Source organism: Malus sylvestris, chromosome 5 (assembly GCF_916048215.2).
Source record: "Malus sylvestris chromosome 5, drMalSylv7.2, whole genome shotgun sequence".
NCBI lineage: Eukaryota > Viridiplantae > Streptophyta > Magnoliopsida > Rosales > Rosaceae > Malus > Malus sylvestris.
Window position 1 is genome coordinate 15,180,216 of NC_062264.1, and position 16,611 is coordinate 15,196,826.

A 16,611-nucleotide genomic window follows, 5' to 3' on the forward strand; every position below is an offset into this window, starting at 1 on the left:
AAGGCAAGATTTTTTATGGGTTGATAGGAAATAAGAGAGAGAGAGACTTATGGGATACGAAAAAGAAAATGTCAGATATAGGATTGGGAGTCTCAATTTGGGACCTTGGGTTATGTAAGGGAGGTGAGGTGGTGGGGTCACCATGTGGTTTAAAGAAAATGTTAAACACTAATTTCATTCAAAATATCTTATATTTATTATTTTATTTTTTTAAATTAAATTGTTTTATTTGGGAAATCCATCTTTGAGACCTTGAAAGTCTCTTTGAAGATCAGATCATGCTATATACTTGAAACTCTAACGTCACATATACTATTTTTTTTGTAAAAAAAATAACATATTTTTCATGTCTTTCTTATATTGTAATAATTCATTATATATAAATGATTATGGTGTGTTTAAACTTTTTTCATTAATTACTACATATTTTCTACACTCACAATATTTGTCAGCTCGCTATATAATCAACTTAAACCAGTTAAATCCATCATGCAATGCATTTCCTTCCAATTTTTTGTGATAAACTAATAGATAATTGACTAAATAAACATCCTGCAAAGTTTCAATAAAAATTTCCAAGTTTTTCTTACAATTTCCGTGGTTTTTATTCAATTTTTATCGATATCGATAATATCCCGATATTTCCATCGATATTTCTGTCTTTTTGGACTACCGATATTTCCGATATCATCGATATTTTATACCTTGGTTATGACGGCCCTTGAATTGGCCAACCCAAGCAGTAGGACAATTCTTCCACTCCCAATGCATACAATCGAGACTTCTTATCGTGCCAGGAAAACCTCTTTTGTCTGCCTTGTGTAGAAGCCTCTTCAAGTCTTCACGATTTGGCTTGCGAAGGTATGTGGCTCTATATATGGCTTGAATTGCCTGACAGAAGCGCTTCAGGTTCTCAATAGCAGTACTTTCAGCAAGTCGGCAATACTTGTCAACTGAGTCTGCAGAGTACTCATTAGCTAGCATCTGAAAATGCAGAAGTGAGCTTCTGATAAGGTGATAGACTTTGTCGGCCGACGACATCTATCTTCTTTGTAAAGTAGTGGTCATGATTGACAACTGCATTCAATATGCTTTCAAAAAGCTTTTTCCTCATCCGAAACCTCCTATGAAAATCATGAGCAGGAAATCTCGGAAGCTCGATGAAATAATCTTTCATCATTAGGTCATGACACTCTTCTCTATCACGCTGCACAAATGAACGTCTCGTGACAGAACCACGATGGCTAGATTCGACATGGTGCTCATTTGCATAAGTGAGTTTACAAGTTCAGCTTCGGCGTTGATCATTTCAGCATCCTCAATGTCAAGCCTTGCTTGGTATTGTGCCATTTACATTGCCCTGCTACGCCTTCTTCTATCACCCATTGATGAGATATTGAGGATTTTTAGGAAACAAAAACACTTTGAAAGTTGAAAGATTGGTGAATATAGAGGATGATTGAAGGTTGAAAGATTGTGTGATCAACTGATATTGGACAAGTGTTTATATAGAGGATGAAAGTTGAACGGTTGGTGAAAGTTAAAAGTTTGGTGAAACTTAAACGGTTGGTGAAAGTTGAACGATTGGTGAAAGTTGAAAGTTACTGAGTTTCATCTGTCGATTTAGTGATTTTTCAATATTTATCGGAACTTAAATATTTTTAGATTAAAATGTTCATAAAATTAAATTACAATAGTCTACATAATTTTTTATTTTTTTTAAAGTTAATTTAAGAAAAAAATTAGCCTAAGTTCATTCTTTAATAATCCCGTGCTAAAATTTTAGGCCAGAAGGGTTGGAGCAGAAAAGCTATTTCTGGGATAAAACCTAAATTTTCTGAGCTAAATATTTTTATGTTTTAGGCTAGGGTTGGAGATGGTCTTAAGATGGTTGAATTGAAGGAATGATGTTGGATTTTTTTTTTCTTTTTATTTATATAATCTGGCTTGTTGGCAATTAGTCAAAATAACTTTTAGATTTACTTTGTGTGGAGCCAAAAATTGTGGAGATGACACGTGGATTTTTTGGACAAGAAGGACTAGATTACCCTTGAGGCACACCGAAATTCCTACGTGCATGCAACATACAATAATGGCTCAATCAAGGAAGAGTCAAAGGTAACTCCCAAAACTTCCTTATTGATTTTATTCAAAAGGTAACTCCCAAAACTTCCTATTTAAATTAGGAATAATTACCATGTTAATTGCAAAACATTATTTCACAAAATATCTTACAATTATTCACCTATTTTCACCAAATATGACCGACCACTCTCCACCCAAAGGGTCAACCACTCTCCTATAAATACCCCTCTTATCCCACCAAAATGCTAGGCCATTTGCTACCCACAAACTCCTAAATACATTCTTTTCAGAATTCTAACTTCGGCATCGGAAACTCTTCAGCCAAAGGCCCCTCTCCAACTCATCATGGGCGCGTGGGGCTTTTGGCCTTTATCAAAAGTGTTTTATTTTGCAGGTGCATTTTCGTCAAAGCAAGAGATGACGGAAATTTGCATCCACAAATTGATGCTTTCATTGAGAGTTTGATTCACCTAAAAGAAGACTCCCACATTCAAAGTTTCTCATTTCTCGTTCATTCGTAAATTTTTCATACATTCTTATTCCTAGAATTTTTTAATTCTTTGAATAGATGTTGGAGAAAAACACAATTGCGAGAAATTCGGAAATCACGACGTACTAAACTTCCTATGTTCAAAGATCCAGATCAAATGATGGAGATAGTGATATAGCCCTGCCACGACGATTCATGAGGCTCAAGCGGCAGCAAAAGAAGTAACTTTGCCACCATAGAGTACCATTACCATAATAGCCTTGGCAGTGAAGAGTGGGACAGCTCTATGGCAGCAAGGCTATGAAGCAACAACAACTGCCACTTTGTAGCAACGAGCCCAGGCCCATCCCATAAAGCAGCCAACCCGCAAGGCAGCTTAGATCCAGCAAGCCCACTATGCTACCATAGCAGCTAAGGCCCAAAGCAAGGCCTAAGCAGCTGCAGCAAATGAAGCAACCCAACACGTACTGACCCAAGGCCAGGAGAGCTCAGTGTGAGCCCAATGCACCTTTGGCCCAAGGCCAAACAGGCCAGACTGTACCGCGCCCACGCACCCCGCACATTGCTCGGCCCACTTTCGCGGCCCAACTCGTTCTCGCGGTCCATCTAGTGATCCAGACTGATCCAAAACCAACTCAATTTTCTCGACTTCAGATTTTTGGATAGATGATTGAACCAAGGATGTTTTCACCAAGATTTTCTATAGATTTGACATATCTCGACTCAAATTTTGCACCCGGAGTCCACTACACTTCTACCACCTATGGAGAAACTTACCATCCAAGTTTTCCCATCTTGTATGGTAAACAACACTTGTCTCAATACGTCATAAAATTAACGAACGCCCTCGCGCAACAGACGACCTAGGTGAATCATCTTTTGCAGCGTACGAAGATGCAATGTGCCCCAAGGTGTCCCGAAGCAGGATAAGAGTAGACGACGACCCTCTCCAGCAGCGTCCTGGCAAACAACCTCTCGACCAGCAACGAACCGAGCATTCTAGGGGTGTACACTCTTGCCTGGGCCCTCGGGATAGGGTATACTCTCATCTTAGAGCGCAGAGGAGCGTACACTTCAAGTTAAGCCCACGAACGAGCATATATTCATGGTTAGGACCACACTCCGATAATCAACATGGACAACCTTCCAGGTGAAGTGTTCATTCATGGCTAGGCTCGCAATTAACATCCTCCACCTCATATTAGAGTAGGCAGCACAGCGGACATAAAGAAGCAATCACTTAATTCAGCTTAAGTTCAACCAACAACCTGCCAGTAACCCGTTTACCTGTCAAGAACTTACCACATGCACCGCTGCAACGACATAGAAGAGCCGAGCATAGGGAAAGTAACCTAGACCAACAGTTCATGACCAGGGGCAGTCAGAAGCTTTGTTGCACCAGCAAAGACAAATTCAAGAAGAAGTTGAGAAGCTCATGATCAAACGATAGTGTGATTTTGCAATACATCGAAGTTACTGATGAAATGCCCCAAATAGACGTGACCAATATAAGTAGGTCACTTTTCATTGACAAGATCAAGTAGACAGAAACATCCCACATACACTGGTGGATACAAAGATTACTTATGTTCTAACAAACGTAGGAACTTAGCCTAATGGCGCACTGGGGGTAGACAGGTACCAGAAGGGCACATCAGCCCAACCATCAGGAATTGGGGGCATGCCTTATTCTTAACACTCCATATGATTTAATACTGGAGCAGCACATCACCAGTAGCCTAGAACCGCGAACCTAGTAGTCCAATTCCTCCTACGACGCATAACTTGGCCCAAGCTGGCCCCAGCTCCGCACTCACAGCCGTGCCTACCTATTCCACAAAACCCGACAACCCTAAATTTGTCACCATGACTCCTAACCGTGTCGATCTTGCACCACGACTCCCAACTGTGTTGATCTTGCACCACGACTCCTAGCCATGCTGATCTTGCGGTTTTTAACCGCGCCAACCATACCCACGACACTTCAAACCGATGAAGTAGAATATGAGGCTTTACTAGCAACCTCTGCTAGCAAAAGACTTAGCGATAAAAAAGTTTACAATCCATTTAGATTCTCAGCTGACCACCAACCAAGTTGCAAAAGAACACACGATGAAACATTTAAAGATGGCGTAATACTTGGAGAAGGTTCGGAAGCATTTCACTGCGCTTCCCACTTACACCCTTACGTGGGTTCCACAAGCCCATTTTCCTCAGCTGTGCTTAAGACAACAACTTCCATGCTCTCCAGTGTGATAGGGTAAACCAATCCCTTTTACACCCATCTGGGTAAGCTCTCCAGTGCAAGAGGGTAAACTAATTGCTTACTAGTGCAAAAGGGTCATCTAATTCCTCGACACCCGTCTAGGTAAGCTCTCCAATGCGAGAAGGTAAACTAATTGCTCTCCAATGCGAGAGGGTAAACTAATTCCCTGACACTTATATGGGTAAGCTCTCCAATGCGAGAGGGTAAACTAATTTCCCGACACCCATCTAGGTTTGCTTTACAATGGAAGAGGGCAAACTGCCCATTAATTTCCACACAACTACTCATTTTGATGTGATTGGTTAACGATTTTCATATTCCATAGATCTTTATCATGTTGTGATGCAGGGAAAACTAGCTAAGCAACAAATGGTTAGGGGGCAGCAACCGACTACGAACTCAATGGTTCGACACCCAAGAAGCCAAAACTCACGGTCATAGTAACTCTATGGGATCGTTATCTTTTTTCGAAGTAGCGTGCCTAACCGACGATTCTATGGTTAAAAGTTTTGCAAGATGCTTCAAGCAAGCAAAGTTTCAGGAAAAACAAAGATGGAGTAAAGCGAAGAAAGCAGTTTATTAAATTTCTAGTAAACTGATAAACTTATATGAAGGTCGCCAAAATCTAACACAAGTTAAACAGAGTAGACTACTCATTTAGCAGTTTGGATGACCTTGGGCTCTCAAGTAGCCATCATTCCCTCAACAACTACTTCCCACTCAGCAGTTTGCTCATCCGAAACTTCATCTTTAGCAGGTCCATCCTCATTTGCTCCATCTACGACATCTGAGAAATCAAACTCAAGCAGTTTCTTTCTTCTTGGCAAATAACACATACATGGCAGCATCAGAATGAGCATGCTTTGAGGCTTATTTAGCAGTCGAATGATTTCTTCTCAACTGAAGGTCCAGTAAGCAAGCTAACAACTAGCACTGCGCCCTAGTGCCTCAAGCTGTGACCTCAGTCACACAGCTGCCTTTGGCTCCAGCCAAGCCGAGCAAGCTCTTGGTTTCAGCCAAGTCTTGGCCCTTGCCACACCACCTCCTCAGCCCATACCAAGCCGACTCTTAGCCCCTGCTAGCTGATGTGCCGCACCACCTCAATTGCTGCCCCGTGGCAGCATCACTCAAGAAGAAGACAAAGAAAATTAAGGGCCTGTTTGGTATTCTGCTTGAATCCAACTTTTTAAACTCAAAAACAATTTTCAAGTTTTAGGCTTTAAAAACTTGTTTGGTAGGACTATTTTAAAAAACTGAACTCAAGACTAACTAAAAAAATATAGTTTATTCTCTAAAAACATAAAAAGTGAGTCTTTAGAGTTTTTAAACTTAAACTCACTCATTTCTTTTCTCTCCCTCCTCCCCTCCCACTCCAAATCTCTCTCTCTCTCTCTCTCTCTCTCTCTCTCTCTCTCTCTCTCTCTCTCTCTTTTCTTCTTCTTCTTCTTCTTCTTCTTCTTCTTCTTCTTCTTCTTCTTCTTTCTCTTTCCTTTTTTTTATACCTTTTTCGTCTCTCCTCTAATCCACTATTTTCATTCTCTCGGTTCTTTCTCTCACTCCTCTTCCTCTCTATCTCGTTCAATCCTCTCACTTATTTCTCTTTCCTTCAATCATCTCTTACTTTCTTTCCTCATCTCTCCTCTTTCTCCCTCTCTTGCGACCCTCTCTTTTTAGATTTTTTTTGTCTAGTTTAAGTCGTAAGATTTAAAATTTTTAAATCGCAAACCAATCACCTTTTGAAGTCTTAAAGAAAATTGTTTTCAAGAAATGTTCTTAAGAAATGTTTTGAGAAATGATAAAAAAAATTCAAATAGGATACCAAACAGGCCCTAAGTTTTTTCTTACCTTGGTGTAGCGCGGAGAAGACAAGGAAATCAACGGAAGACGGTTCTTTGCACGGGTAAGCGAAGAAGAATGCTAGTGGAGGGGGAACAAATATCCTCTAGCCTTCTCTCTTTCTTGTAGGGATAAATAATTGCCTTCCGAAGTTGATTTAATCCCCTACTTAAGGTAGGCTTATATAAGCTTTGGTGGCACTTTATTTCCCTTTCCTAGAAGAATCTAATTCCAAGTTCAAGTGGGAATCTGCATCAAAGTTGGAGATCTCTACACCTACTACCCTTTCCTACGAGCAAGACAGCTGGTATGGGGGCATTTGTGAAGAAAAAAATAATCCCAAAAATCGTGGAGATGACACATGAATTTTTGGACAAAAAGGACGAGATTACCCTCAGGGCACATCAGAATTCCCACACGCATGCAACGGACAGTAATGACTCAATCAAGAAAGAGTCAAAGGTGATCAATATGGAATTTGTTTCACATTCCTCACATCGCTCCTCATCAATCCCTTATTGATTTTATTCAAAATATAACTTCCAAAACTTTCTATTTAAATTAGAAATAATTGTCATGTTAATTACAATATATTATTTCACATAATATGTTACAATTATTTTCCTATTCTCACCAAATATGACCGAACACTCTCCACCCAAGGGGCCGGCCACTCGTGAGTAGACCTGTAAACGGGTCGGGTTTATTGGGTTTGGGTTGGGTTGAACCCGACCCGTTAAGTTAACGGGTCACCCGAACCCAACCCGTTAAGCTAACGGGTCACCCGAACCCGACTCGTTAAGCTAACGGGTCACCCGTTTCACCCGTTAACACCCGTTAACAATTATTATTATTATTTTTTTTGCATAAAGTTTATTTTTTGTTATTAAGACTTTACTAAAATTACTAAAATATCCTCAACTAACGGGTGCTAACGGGTGTTAACGGGTCCTAACGGGTCTAACGGGTTGACCCAAAGTGACCCGTTATTTAACGGGTTGTTAACGGGTTCACCCGTTAACGACCCGACCCGTTAAGCATCCACCCAAATATAAATATTAACGGGTTGGATCCAAAATGCCAGGCCTACTCGTGAGCGCGTGCAGTATGGCTAGATAACAAATCAACGGCGCGAAATGGGAGACAAAAATTAGTAAAAACAAAAAAGGAATTTTCAACTCTTTTTCAAAATTCCCCCGTCTTAAAAAATGAAAACCCTCCCGCTTCCGCTCTTGGACTCAGAGACGCGGAAGGTCTTCTCTCAGCTCCAGTCCACCATTTCCAAATGGCGGTTCTGAGAAATCGAGGCGGAGGAAACTCCGGAGAGAACGGCGGAGCAACCGTAGAGACTGAAAGCGCAGGTGCTTCAGGGTACGAGCAGTTCAGGGACCAAAGGATCAGAGAAAACAAGGAGAGATTGCAAAAGCTGGGCATTTTGGACCTTGCCCTGAAGCTCAAGACCGAAGCTGCCGCCCCAAAACGTCCCCACCGGCCTAAAACCCACAGCCCACTTCCTGGTTCCGGATCCCCCAGGCGCTCTTCTAGGTAACCTATCTTTCCTCCTGTTTGGATTCCGAGAAAATGGAAAATGTGGGAATGTTTGCATCTTTGACGGGTTTTGATGTTTTAAAAAAAAAAGGCATTTTTGTTTTTTTGGGGTTTTGTTAGGTTGAAGAGCGTGGCTCCAGTAGATTATGTGCAAAAGAAGAGGCCTATGAAGAAAGACGAGAACCCAAAGAGCCCAAAGAGGAGTGTTGAAATTTTTATAAAGGAAGGTTCAAGGCCAGAGATCTATACAGAGGAGCATGAGAAGCTGTTAGGGGATTGCGTTGAAAGCTGGGAGTTGGGTGTTGATGGCTATGGGGAAGATGGGAGGCGCATTTACGATCCGGTTAAGGGAGAATTTTGCCACCAATGCAGGTAGGTTAGCATGCATTTGATGGGTTTCTAAATTATGTCGAAGTATACAATTTTTATGTATAGGCATAGTTATGACCTTTGCAAATTTCTTCGAAACCCTGAAAAGGTCTCTTACTATACTGATTAGTTGAGCTAACTTAATTGACTAGCTGGTAATGTTGTTCTTGACAACGAGATCGAATTTTAACATGCCAAGTTTAGTCAAGTCATGTTGCATGGACCAGCAATGTTCTATCAATTGGCCTGTTTGGCATTTTGAATCATTGTCGTTAAAGGATTGCCTGAGTGCCAGCGGATTTCATTCTGATTCTAACGAGAATCTGAAACTGATGTATATGCTAAGCTTTACATTTTTTCTGTCCATTTACTCCAGGACAACTTTAGAAGTTGGAACCCTTTCAAGTATGTTGTCTGTTTCGGCTTTAGGCTTTCATTTCAACAGATTGCTTATACGGATAATTGACAATGTAGCACTTAAAAAAGTCTTCTCATCGCCACACAAAGTATGCTTCCAATTGAAAAGTTTCAGTCAAATGCTCTTTTATTATATTCTTCTTGAGTTTTGTATGTTTCTTGCACCGTTCTTATTCATTCATGTACTATCATTATATACTTATAGGTAGTATTTTTTGTTTTTTTTTTTTCTGAATCTAAATTGGAAAAAATAATTTAGGGACCGGTGATGATCAAGGAAGCTTATACATATGATTAATAACCCTATGGAAGAGGTTACGAGCTTACTGTTGTCAAGTGTATAGCAGAAGTTCTTAAATCAACTGCTATACCGGGTTCACTATGTACTTGTACAGAACATTCATACAACCATGTAAACTATGTTTCTTAGTTGTCCTTTCACTTGGCAAACTATGTTTCAAGATGACATAATTCCTTGCAGGCATAAAACTCTTGGTCATCATACACAGTGCTGGAAATGTGACTGGGTCCAAGGGCAGTTTTGTGGAGATTGCTTATACATGAGGTAAATTTTTTCACAAGTTACCTGTTAAAGGTAACACCTTTTTTATGCTCCAATTTGTATCGAAAACATGCTATGAATGAAAAGATGCTACATGCACCATGTACCTTGAGGTCAACAAGACCACATCCAAATTAAGCACGTCAATAATTTTGATGTTGCCTGAAGCAAATTTTTCATCTTTTTTAATCAATGCTATGGTCTTATGCATTGAATTTTACCATCTTCCATAGATATGGAGAGAATGTTATGGAAGCCAGCGAAAATCCTGATTGGACATGTCCTGTTTGTCGGGGCATCTGTAACTGCAATTGCTGCCGTCAAGTGAAGGGGTGGGAACCCACTGGTAATGTGTATAGAAAGGTAAACGTTCTCAACCTTAATGAGCTACTCCCGTGAAGAGAAAAGCTTGCAATACAGTAGAACACAGGCACAAACAACAACAACAACAACAGAGCCTTTTTCCACTAAGTGGGGTCGGCACAGTAGAATGCAGGCACAAACACACAAAATCACGCACCCACATACACTTAAGGCATATATATACATATATTTGTTCATAACATAGTTTGGGCACCGTGATTTTGGTACATAATGGAAACAAAAGACCAAGGCAACAAATTAACATCAACTAATGGCAAAATTTTGTTTACTTATCAGGTCGTAAAATTGGGTTACAAATCTGTGGCACATTATCTCATTCAAAGCCGCCATCCCTCAACAAACACAGAAACCACAGGTGAAGAGGTTCTTGCAGAGGGATCAACTCCTTCAGCAGAGAGCTTTTCACATGATGAATCTTCAGGAATTGGCAGTGGCTCTGATACTAGCAAGCATGTTGGTGACAACGATGTGGGTAATGCAGATGCTGTTGCTGCTGATGTTGCTGTTGACAGTGAGGCAAAGAAAAAGCTGAGAAGGAGTACAAGGCTGAGTGGGAATTAAATTTTTGTGGATTATGGCCTGCTCATACTGCAGACTAGTCCCTGATCAAGTTGTGAAAGGCTGGGAGACACCAAACGCTTATTTTTGCGCACATAAAATTCCTCTTTTGTGGCGACTAATCTAGTGCAGCTATAATTTTATTTTATTTTATTTATTTATTTAATTTATTTATTTTGTGTGTGTGTGTGTGTGTGTAGTTTCTGCTCACAAGGTCAAAAGTACATGTATCGCTGGTCTTGATTTTGTTAGCATATACGAATTTACACCACCCTGCGGTGAAGCAGTGTGGTTCGTTGCAAGGAATAACTTTCACTGTCCTTGTCTTTCCCTCTGCATTTTGCAGGGTGACCCTAAAATATATGCCTTGAGTAAAATGCAGAGGGGACGAACAGAAAACTGATTGGGAGGAATTTACACCACCCTGCGGTGAAGCAGTGTGATTCGTCGCAAGGAATAACTTTCTGTTTTGAGTTGTCTTGGTAAAATGCTAGTTTTCTGTTTTAGAGTCTAGAGAAGGCTAAGGGGACGAACTGCACGAGCAACGTGATCCAATATAAGATGCTCCACTTGTTGCATTTTGATGTTAGTTTCATTACATGAAAGAGGACTGATTGGGAGGAATGCAGTGATAAAGACTTGGATGAAGTTACTTCACAACTAGCTTCTGAATTCTCAAATGCGTTGTCTCCGCAATCTTCTTCCTTGTCTGTAAACTTTTTGAATCCACTCCCCTCAGCACTCGGAAGGTTTTCACCTACAGTTTCACATCTAAAATAAAACATAGCAGAGCAATGAGTTACATGAAATCCAGTAGAGACATGTATATCGCGACATCTGACCACATACCTGAATTATCGCTGGAAGAACTTGGTAGGAGGGGATGCTTAGAACTCACGGGAGGGTACTTTCTTGGTCTACCACGAGGTCTTTTAGAAGTGCTAGCATAGGCGGGATTTTGATTTGATCCAATGTTGGTAGGATCCAATGCTAACGGGTCCTAACGGGTTGATCCAAAGTGACCCGTTATTTAATGGATTGTTAACGGGTTCATCCGTTAGCGACCCGACCCGTTAAGCATCTACCCGCTTACATGCATTCTTAAAAACCCGTTTTGCTGAAATGCATTCTTCCTTCGTAGCTGAATACCAATATCTCTCCGTTAACCAAAGAGTTATCCTTTAAGAACTCCGGGCAGCCATCCTTGAAATACACACCACCGGTTGTTGCGCTATGCACTTTGACAGTCCATGAGTAATCTGAAGAATCCTCCAGTTTCAAACTTGCTCTGTCAGTCAGTTCCTCCAGCATATGTTTCCCAACGTTTGGTGGGATACGCTGACGCAGAAAATTCAAAATTATGTACAGAATTTAAACATGTTTCTGATCTAACATTAAGCACCAAAATACAGCTTCTAAATAAAACAGTTGCAGTGAGTAACAACACCGTTCCAAGAAGAAAATGCACAAAATTAAATACGAGGAATTAGTTGAGACTAATTACCAATTCTTCGGTGTTGTAACAATAAAAAACAATCTTGTAGAATGAAGGCTTCTTCTCCTCAGTCTTGGATGTTATTCTCACCATTTTCTGCGAAGTCAAACTCCATTGGTAAGGTTTGGAAGAATCTTTAAGAAGAAAAAGAAGAGATAAAAGGGAAAATACCAGCCTGGAACACAAGCAACCGGCAAATCAAACATGAAATTAAATGGATCGTCTAATGCAGCCTGTGCTACGCAATAGCGTTATAAGTTCATGCAATGCAGCAAAGATAAGGACATAAGTAGGAATTGACTACAAAAACAACGCTAGCTTTCGAAATACAGTTCATTCGAGAGAAAACAAAGGGCTCAGCTTAGATCAGGCTGCAACGCAACAGTCCAGAACAAGAGAGACTAATCGAATTAATATATACACCAAATGTTAAGAGAACCCCCAACACAACAGAAAGCATGTAAACCAAGATTAAATCGATAAATGTTCCATTGCAGCCTAGAGTTCTCAGCATTTTTCTTCTCAGTAGCAGCATGAGACTCTAATCTAATTAATAAACAAGAAGGTAGCAACAGAACGATCAACAAAAAAGGAAATGAACACATTCTTGGTCACTTTTTAATAGTTCTCAGCATTCCCCCCCCTGTTTAAGTTAGTTATTATCGACAAATGACAAGTAAAGAAGAGTTTTAAAGAAGAACAAAATGAGATGCATAGCGGAGAACTGCAATCGCAAAAATTTGGGAAGAACTTATAAAGCATAAAAACTAGATGTACAAAAGGGAAACCCCAAATCTAGAACACAAACACACAACCAAGCAAAAAATGTCCAACAGAGCTTCTGCTATGTTACACCAAGAAGTTAAGAACAACAAATTAAAACACTAAACAAAAACAGAAGACTGAAAGTCCAGTTAAACAAACCAATTGAACACAAAGAAACTTCCAAACAAACATGAAATTAAAAAAGAAGAGCACCTGAAAAATACAAAGAAAATGGCCTTGTCCCAAACAGCCATTTGTTCTTGTATGATTCAATATTACTTAGTATTGAAGAAAATTCTGAAATACAGAGAAACAAATGTTTGAGACACAGAAACACAAGGCAGTAAAAAGTAAATGGAGAAGTCAAAGTAACTCCTTGTACTCACTGCAAAAGGACACTGCAGGCATGGATAGGGTTGGTGAATTCCTTAACTACTGTACAAGTTACGACTCAATGCTATGGAAGAGGATTCCCTCCCCTCCTAATCTCTCTCCACTAGGGTTCTCAATTGAGTTGGCTGTTTAACGGTTGTGTCAAGTAAATATATGTACTTCCCTTAAATACAACATTCCTCTTGTTTGTTTGTAATACTAAGTTTAATAAGTCATATGGCACGTCAATGTGGTGTTGCGGTCACACGTTAACATATCAACCATGTCTATTATTCATATAATAACATGCGGGATGGTAACATTACAACGGTGTGACCATCACTTTGAAACTTTCTCCTAGACTTGATACAAGATTAATAATAGAAGAAATTCTAAAGTTTATTAAGATATTCGATCAATTGTAGTTGTTGATGCTTACACGCACTATTTATGGAGTATTTAGATGAAGGAAATCTTCCATGCCGAATATCAACATGGTGTTACAAACATATGAATCATGTTTAAACGATGTATAGCTGTGTAGATCGAATGTGAGAATTTGTGACTAATTGTGATGGACTATTGATTTGAGTGAGGGTTCTGTTGTTCAATCTAAAGTATGGGCAAATTTTCCTTGCCCTAAAATTTGCTTCTCTGCACAATTGTTTCCTCATATGATTGAATCCGACTTTAAGCTTGCTGTGGACTTATTGAACAAGAAAAAGAACTTGCACCAACATCAAACTAATTAATCTGAAACACAACTATTTAGAGTACAACCAACGTCCACTACAGCGTTCAGAAAATACGAGTACAGCCAAGTGCTCTACTTAAATTGCCATATTGTTAACAGCTTAATTGATTCTGTCTAAACAATGTGAACCATCATTGTGTTAGCCCTCAAAAGCTCGAATATGCAAGTACTGTCAATAATGATCTTATTAGCAGATGCAAATTCAGGCCACCCTTTCAACAAAAAGTGTGATCCATTGGCAGGGTAGGCTTTAACTTCCCATTTCTTTCCCTCTGCATTTTTCAGGATCACCTCAAAACTTTTCCCTTGGGGGAAATGCTTCCTGGAGAAGGCTGAAGGGACGAACTGCATGAGTGAAATCCAATTTTCCGTGAGTGGAATTGATGGCATTAAACATTCAAATTAGTGTTTCTTAACAATTGAGCATACTATGTGTCATTGTAATGAGGAAAGTTAGATTTGAAAGATTCAGTCCGTGTAGCTTCTGAATCCTCAGATACGTTGTCTTCGCAGGTAGCTTCCGAGTCCTTGCAACTGTCATCTTCTTCCTCTTCTATACTCTCATCAAACTCACTGGATTCGGAACTTGAAAGGTTTTGAACTGCATCCGTATCAAAATAAAAACATAGCAGAGACTTGAGTTACAAGAGATCAAAAAGAGACATGCATATTGCGACATCAGACTGCATACATACCCGAATCGTCACCAGAAGAGCTGTTTGAATTGGGGTTGATCTTGTCATCGATTCTGTGACATGCAGTGTTGTCGAATATATCTATGCTGAATTGCATCTTTCCATCATAAGTGAACACCAAAAAGTCGCCGTGACCCAAGGAGTTATCCTTCAAGAACTCCTGCCAGCCACCATTGAAACGCACCGCACCTTTTGGTGTTTTAGTCACATTGACGGTCCATGAGTAATCTGAAGAACCTTTCAGTTTCAAAATTGCTCTCTCGGACAGCTCCTTCAGTATATGTGTCAAGAACTTTCGTGGGACAGTCTTCAAGAAACAAACAAAAAGAATGGACAAACTAAAATTTCATATCATGGTAAAGAATTTAAACATGCTTCTAGCTTTAATCACCCCTAACACAGATTCTAACTAATCAGTTATAGATTAACGAGCAACATGGTTCAAAGAAACAAATAAATTCAGGTAATTAAAGACGCGACATTAGTTGAAAGCATTTACCAATTTTTCAGTGTTGAAACCTTTGCAAATAATCTGAAAGAAGGTCGGCTTCTTCTCCTCCTTGGGCATTCTTGCCATTTTCTCCGTTGTTGAACCGATAGCGATGCTCTGTAAAGGAAAACTCATTGAGCAGGAAAGAATACAAACATAAGCCTGTGATACGTAAGAGTGTGAATCTATTAGAGCACATGTAATACAAAAACATAAGCAGAAACTAGATACATAAATGGGGTTGACCTGAAGACCTCTCGATTTTTCTTGACATTTTTCATCTTCCCATCAAGGGAAACAAAAACTGGATGATAATTCGAAAACTTGGGACCGAAATTTCCAACCTTCAACGTTTGAAAGCATGGGAAAATGTCTAAAATATCCTACTAAATTAACAATTAGAACAAGAAATAAGATTAGATGAGGAGTCGGGATCATCGTTCGTTTAAATTTGCTTTAAGACCCGGATATCAACAAAATCAAAGTAGAGGTTTTGTAGGCTGACTTCAAACATGAACTACTCTACCTAACAACATGATTGGTTACTTTTTCTGAGTTTTTTTTACCATTTTTCTCGCCTGTTAATTCAGTATTTTTCACCAATATTTTATTTGTTTTTTGTCAAACGATCAATTTTGTTAGATTAGATGTTAGATTAGTCAGCGACGAGGTTCGAATCCACAAGTATTTTTCACAAATATTGACTAGTTAAGGAAGATAAGCAGAAAAACAGACATACACAAAAGAGAGTGAAAAACAAGTCATATACAAACAACCTATCAACTATCTGCACTCCAGCAGACTTGAAATGTAAATTCACAACATAAAATAAATAATCAAAATTAACATGAAAATTAATAAATAAAAAGGTAAAAGAAGAAAGAAGGGAAACAAGAACATACTAGTTGAGAGTTGCACAAGATCCAACAAGGAGGGCAACCGAGATGAAATTCCACAAGCCAGCTGAGAAAGCACAAGTCCCACTTTAAGATAAATGAATAAATAAATAATAAACTCAGTCGTCCTGCATTCCGAAGGAAAGGTTCTCTCCAGATCCCTTTCACCAAATCCATACAATCAATCAATCTGAACCTTTGAAATTTGATCAAATGACTATAAACATGAGCTCTTTTAAAAGTTATAATATCTTTAATCGTTAGATCAAATTTCAAAAACTCAAATTAAGTAATTTGATGGATTTGGTAGAAGGGATCCGAAAAGGATTCCTTTTCCATTCTAAAGTACTCACTGCCGAATAAAGGACATGGTTGGTAAATTCTTTTAATATTTACACTCATTTTCACTGTTGTACAAACTAACAATCAATGCCATTGGGTTTGCATAATGATTAATGCTAGAGAGACTTTTTATTTTAAATTATATTTTATAAAATTATGTAACTGTGATTGTTAATAACTGAATTATTACTTAAATATTGATTAATATATTTATTTTTTATTTATGACACATCATACAATTTATAAATATGATCTAAAAAATTATTGTACCTAGCATTACTACTAGA

General features: G+C 39.1%; 3 protein-coding genes across 5 annotated transcripts; 1 reads left to right on the forward strand and 2 right to left on the reverse strand.

The window, feature by feature from the left end:
- The first annotated feature begins 7,867 nt into the window (after positions 1-7,867).
- On the forward strand, positions 7,868-10,637 carry LOC126621955 (uncharacterized). Its single transcript, XM_050290586.1, has 5 exons — positions 7,868-8,222; positions 8,346-8,597; positions 9,493-9,576; positions 9,807-9,936; positions 10,234-10,637. The coding sequence occupies exons 1-5, from the start codon at positions 7,963-7,965 to the stop codon at positions 10,516-10,518; spliced, it is 1,011 nt and encodes a 336-aa protein (XP_050146543.1). The 5' UTR covers positions 7,868-7,962; the 3' UTR covers positions 10,519-10,637.
- Positions 10,638-11,604: 967 nt separating this feature from the next.
- Positions 11,605-13,113, reverse strand: LOC126621959 (B3 domain-containing protein Os01g0723500-like). 2 transcript variants are annotated; one of them, XR_007623229.1, is made up of 3 exons: positions 12,989-13,113; positions 12,020-12,106; positions 11,605-11,853 (listed from the first exon to the last, which is right to left on the reverse strand). XR_007623229.1 is itself a non-coding variant. In XM_050290593.1 (2 exons), exons 1-2 carry the CDS (start codon positions 12,101-12,103, stop codon positions 11,617-11,619), a joined length of 321 nt encoding a protein of 106 aa, XP_050146550.1. In that variant the 5' UTR covers positions 12,104-12,153; the 3' UTR covers positions 11,605-11,616. The 2 variants fall into 2 exon arrangements, 1 of the variants encoding a protein (XP_050146550.1); XM_050290593.1 differs by lacking the exon at positions 12,989-13,113 and having other exon boundaries at positions 12,020-12,153.
- Positions 13,114-13,875: 762 nt separating this feature from the next.
- On the reverse strand, positions 13,876-16,314 carry LOC126621956 (B3 domain-containing protein At4g34400-like). 2 transcript variants are annotated; one of them, XM_050290588.1, is made up of 5 exons: positions 15,989-16,314; positions 15,096-15,203; positions 14,597-14,903; positions 14,331-14,502; positions 13,876-14,246 (listed from the first exon to the last, which is right to left on the reverse strand). In XM_050290588.1, the coding sequence occupies exons 1-5, from the start codon at positions 16,157-16,159 to the stop codon at positions 14,189-14,191; spliced, it is 816 nt and encodes a 271-aa protein (XP_050146545.1). In that variant the 5' UTR covers positions 16,160-16,314; the 3' UTR covers positions 13,876-14,188. The 2 variants fall into 2 exon arrangements, with proteins under 2 accessions (XP_050146545.1, XP_050146546.1); XM_050290589.1 differs by lacking the exon at positions 15,989-16,314 and adding an exon at positions 15,333-15,904.
- Between the last annotated feature and the right edge of the window lie 297 nt (positions 16,315-16,611).

What these genes read in the sequence shown, in the direction of transcription:
- LOC126621956 (XM_050290588.1), bottom strand. Translation starts at nt 16,159, where the DNA reads ATGGATTTGGTGAAAGGGATCTGGAGAGAACCTTTCCTTCGGAATGCA. An exon ending in GTTTCAACACTGAAAAATTG is followed by an intron (nt 14,904 to 15,095) that starts GTAAATGCTTTC and finishes TGTTTCTTGAAG; the next exon opens with ACTGTCCCACGAAAGTTCTT. An exon ending in CCTCATTACAATGACACATA is followed by an intron (nt 14,247 to 14,330) that starts GTATGCTCAATT and finishes TCACTCATGCAG; the next exon opens with TTCGTCCCTTCAGCCTTCTC.
- LOC126621959 (XM_050290593.1), bottom strand. Translation starts at nt 12,103, where the DNA reads ATGGTGAGAATAACATCCAAGACTGAGGAGAAGAAGCCTTCATTCTAC. An exon ending in GTTACAACACCGAAGAATTG is followed by an intron (nt 11,854 to 12,019) that starts GTAATTAGTCTC and finishes TTTCTGCGTCAG; the next exon opens with CGTATCCCACCAAACGTTGG.
- LOC126621955 (XM_050290586.1), top strand. Translation starts at nt 7,963, where the DNA reads ATGGCGGTTCTGAGAAATCGAGGCGGAGGAAACTCCGGAGAGAACGGC. An exon ending in TCCCCCAGGCGCTCTTCTAG is followed by an intron (nt 8,223 to 8,345) that starts GTAACCTATCTT and finishes GGGTTTTGTTAG; the next exon opens with GTTGAAGAGCGTGGCTCCAG. An exon ending in GGAGATTGCTTATACATGAG is followed by an intron (nt 9,577 to 9,806) that starts GTAAATTTTTTC and finishes CATCTTCCATAG; the next exon opens with ATATGGAGAGAATGTTATGG.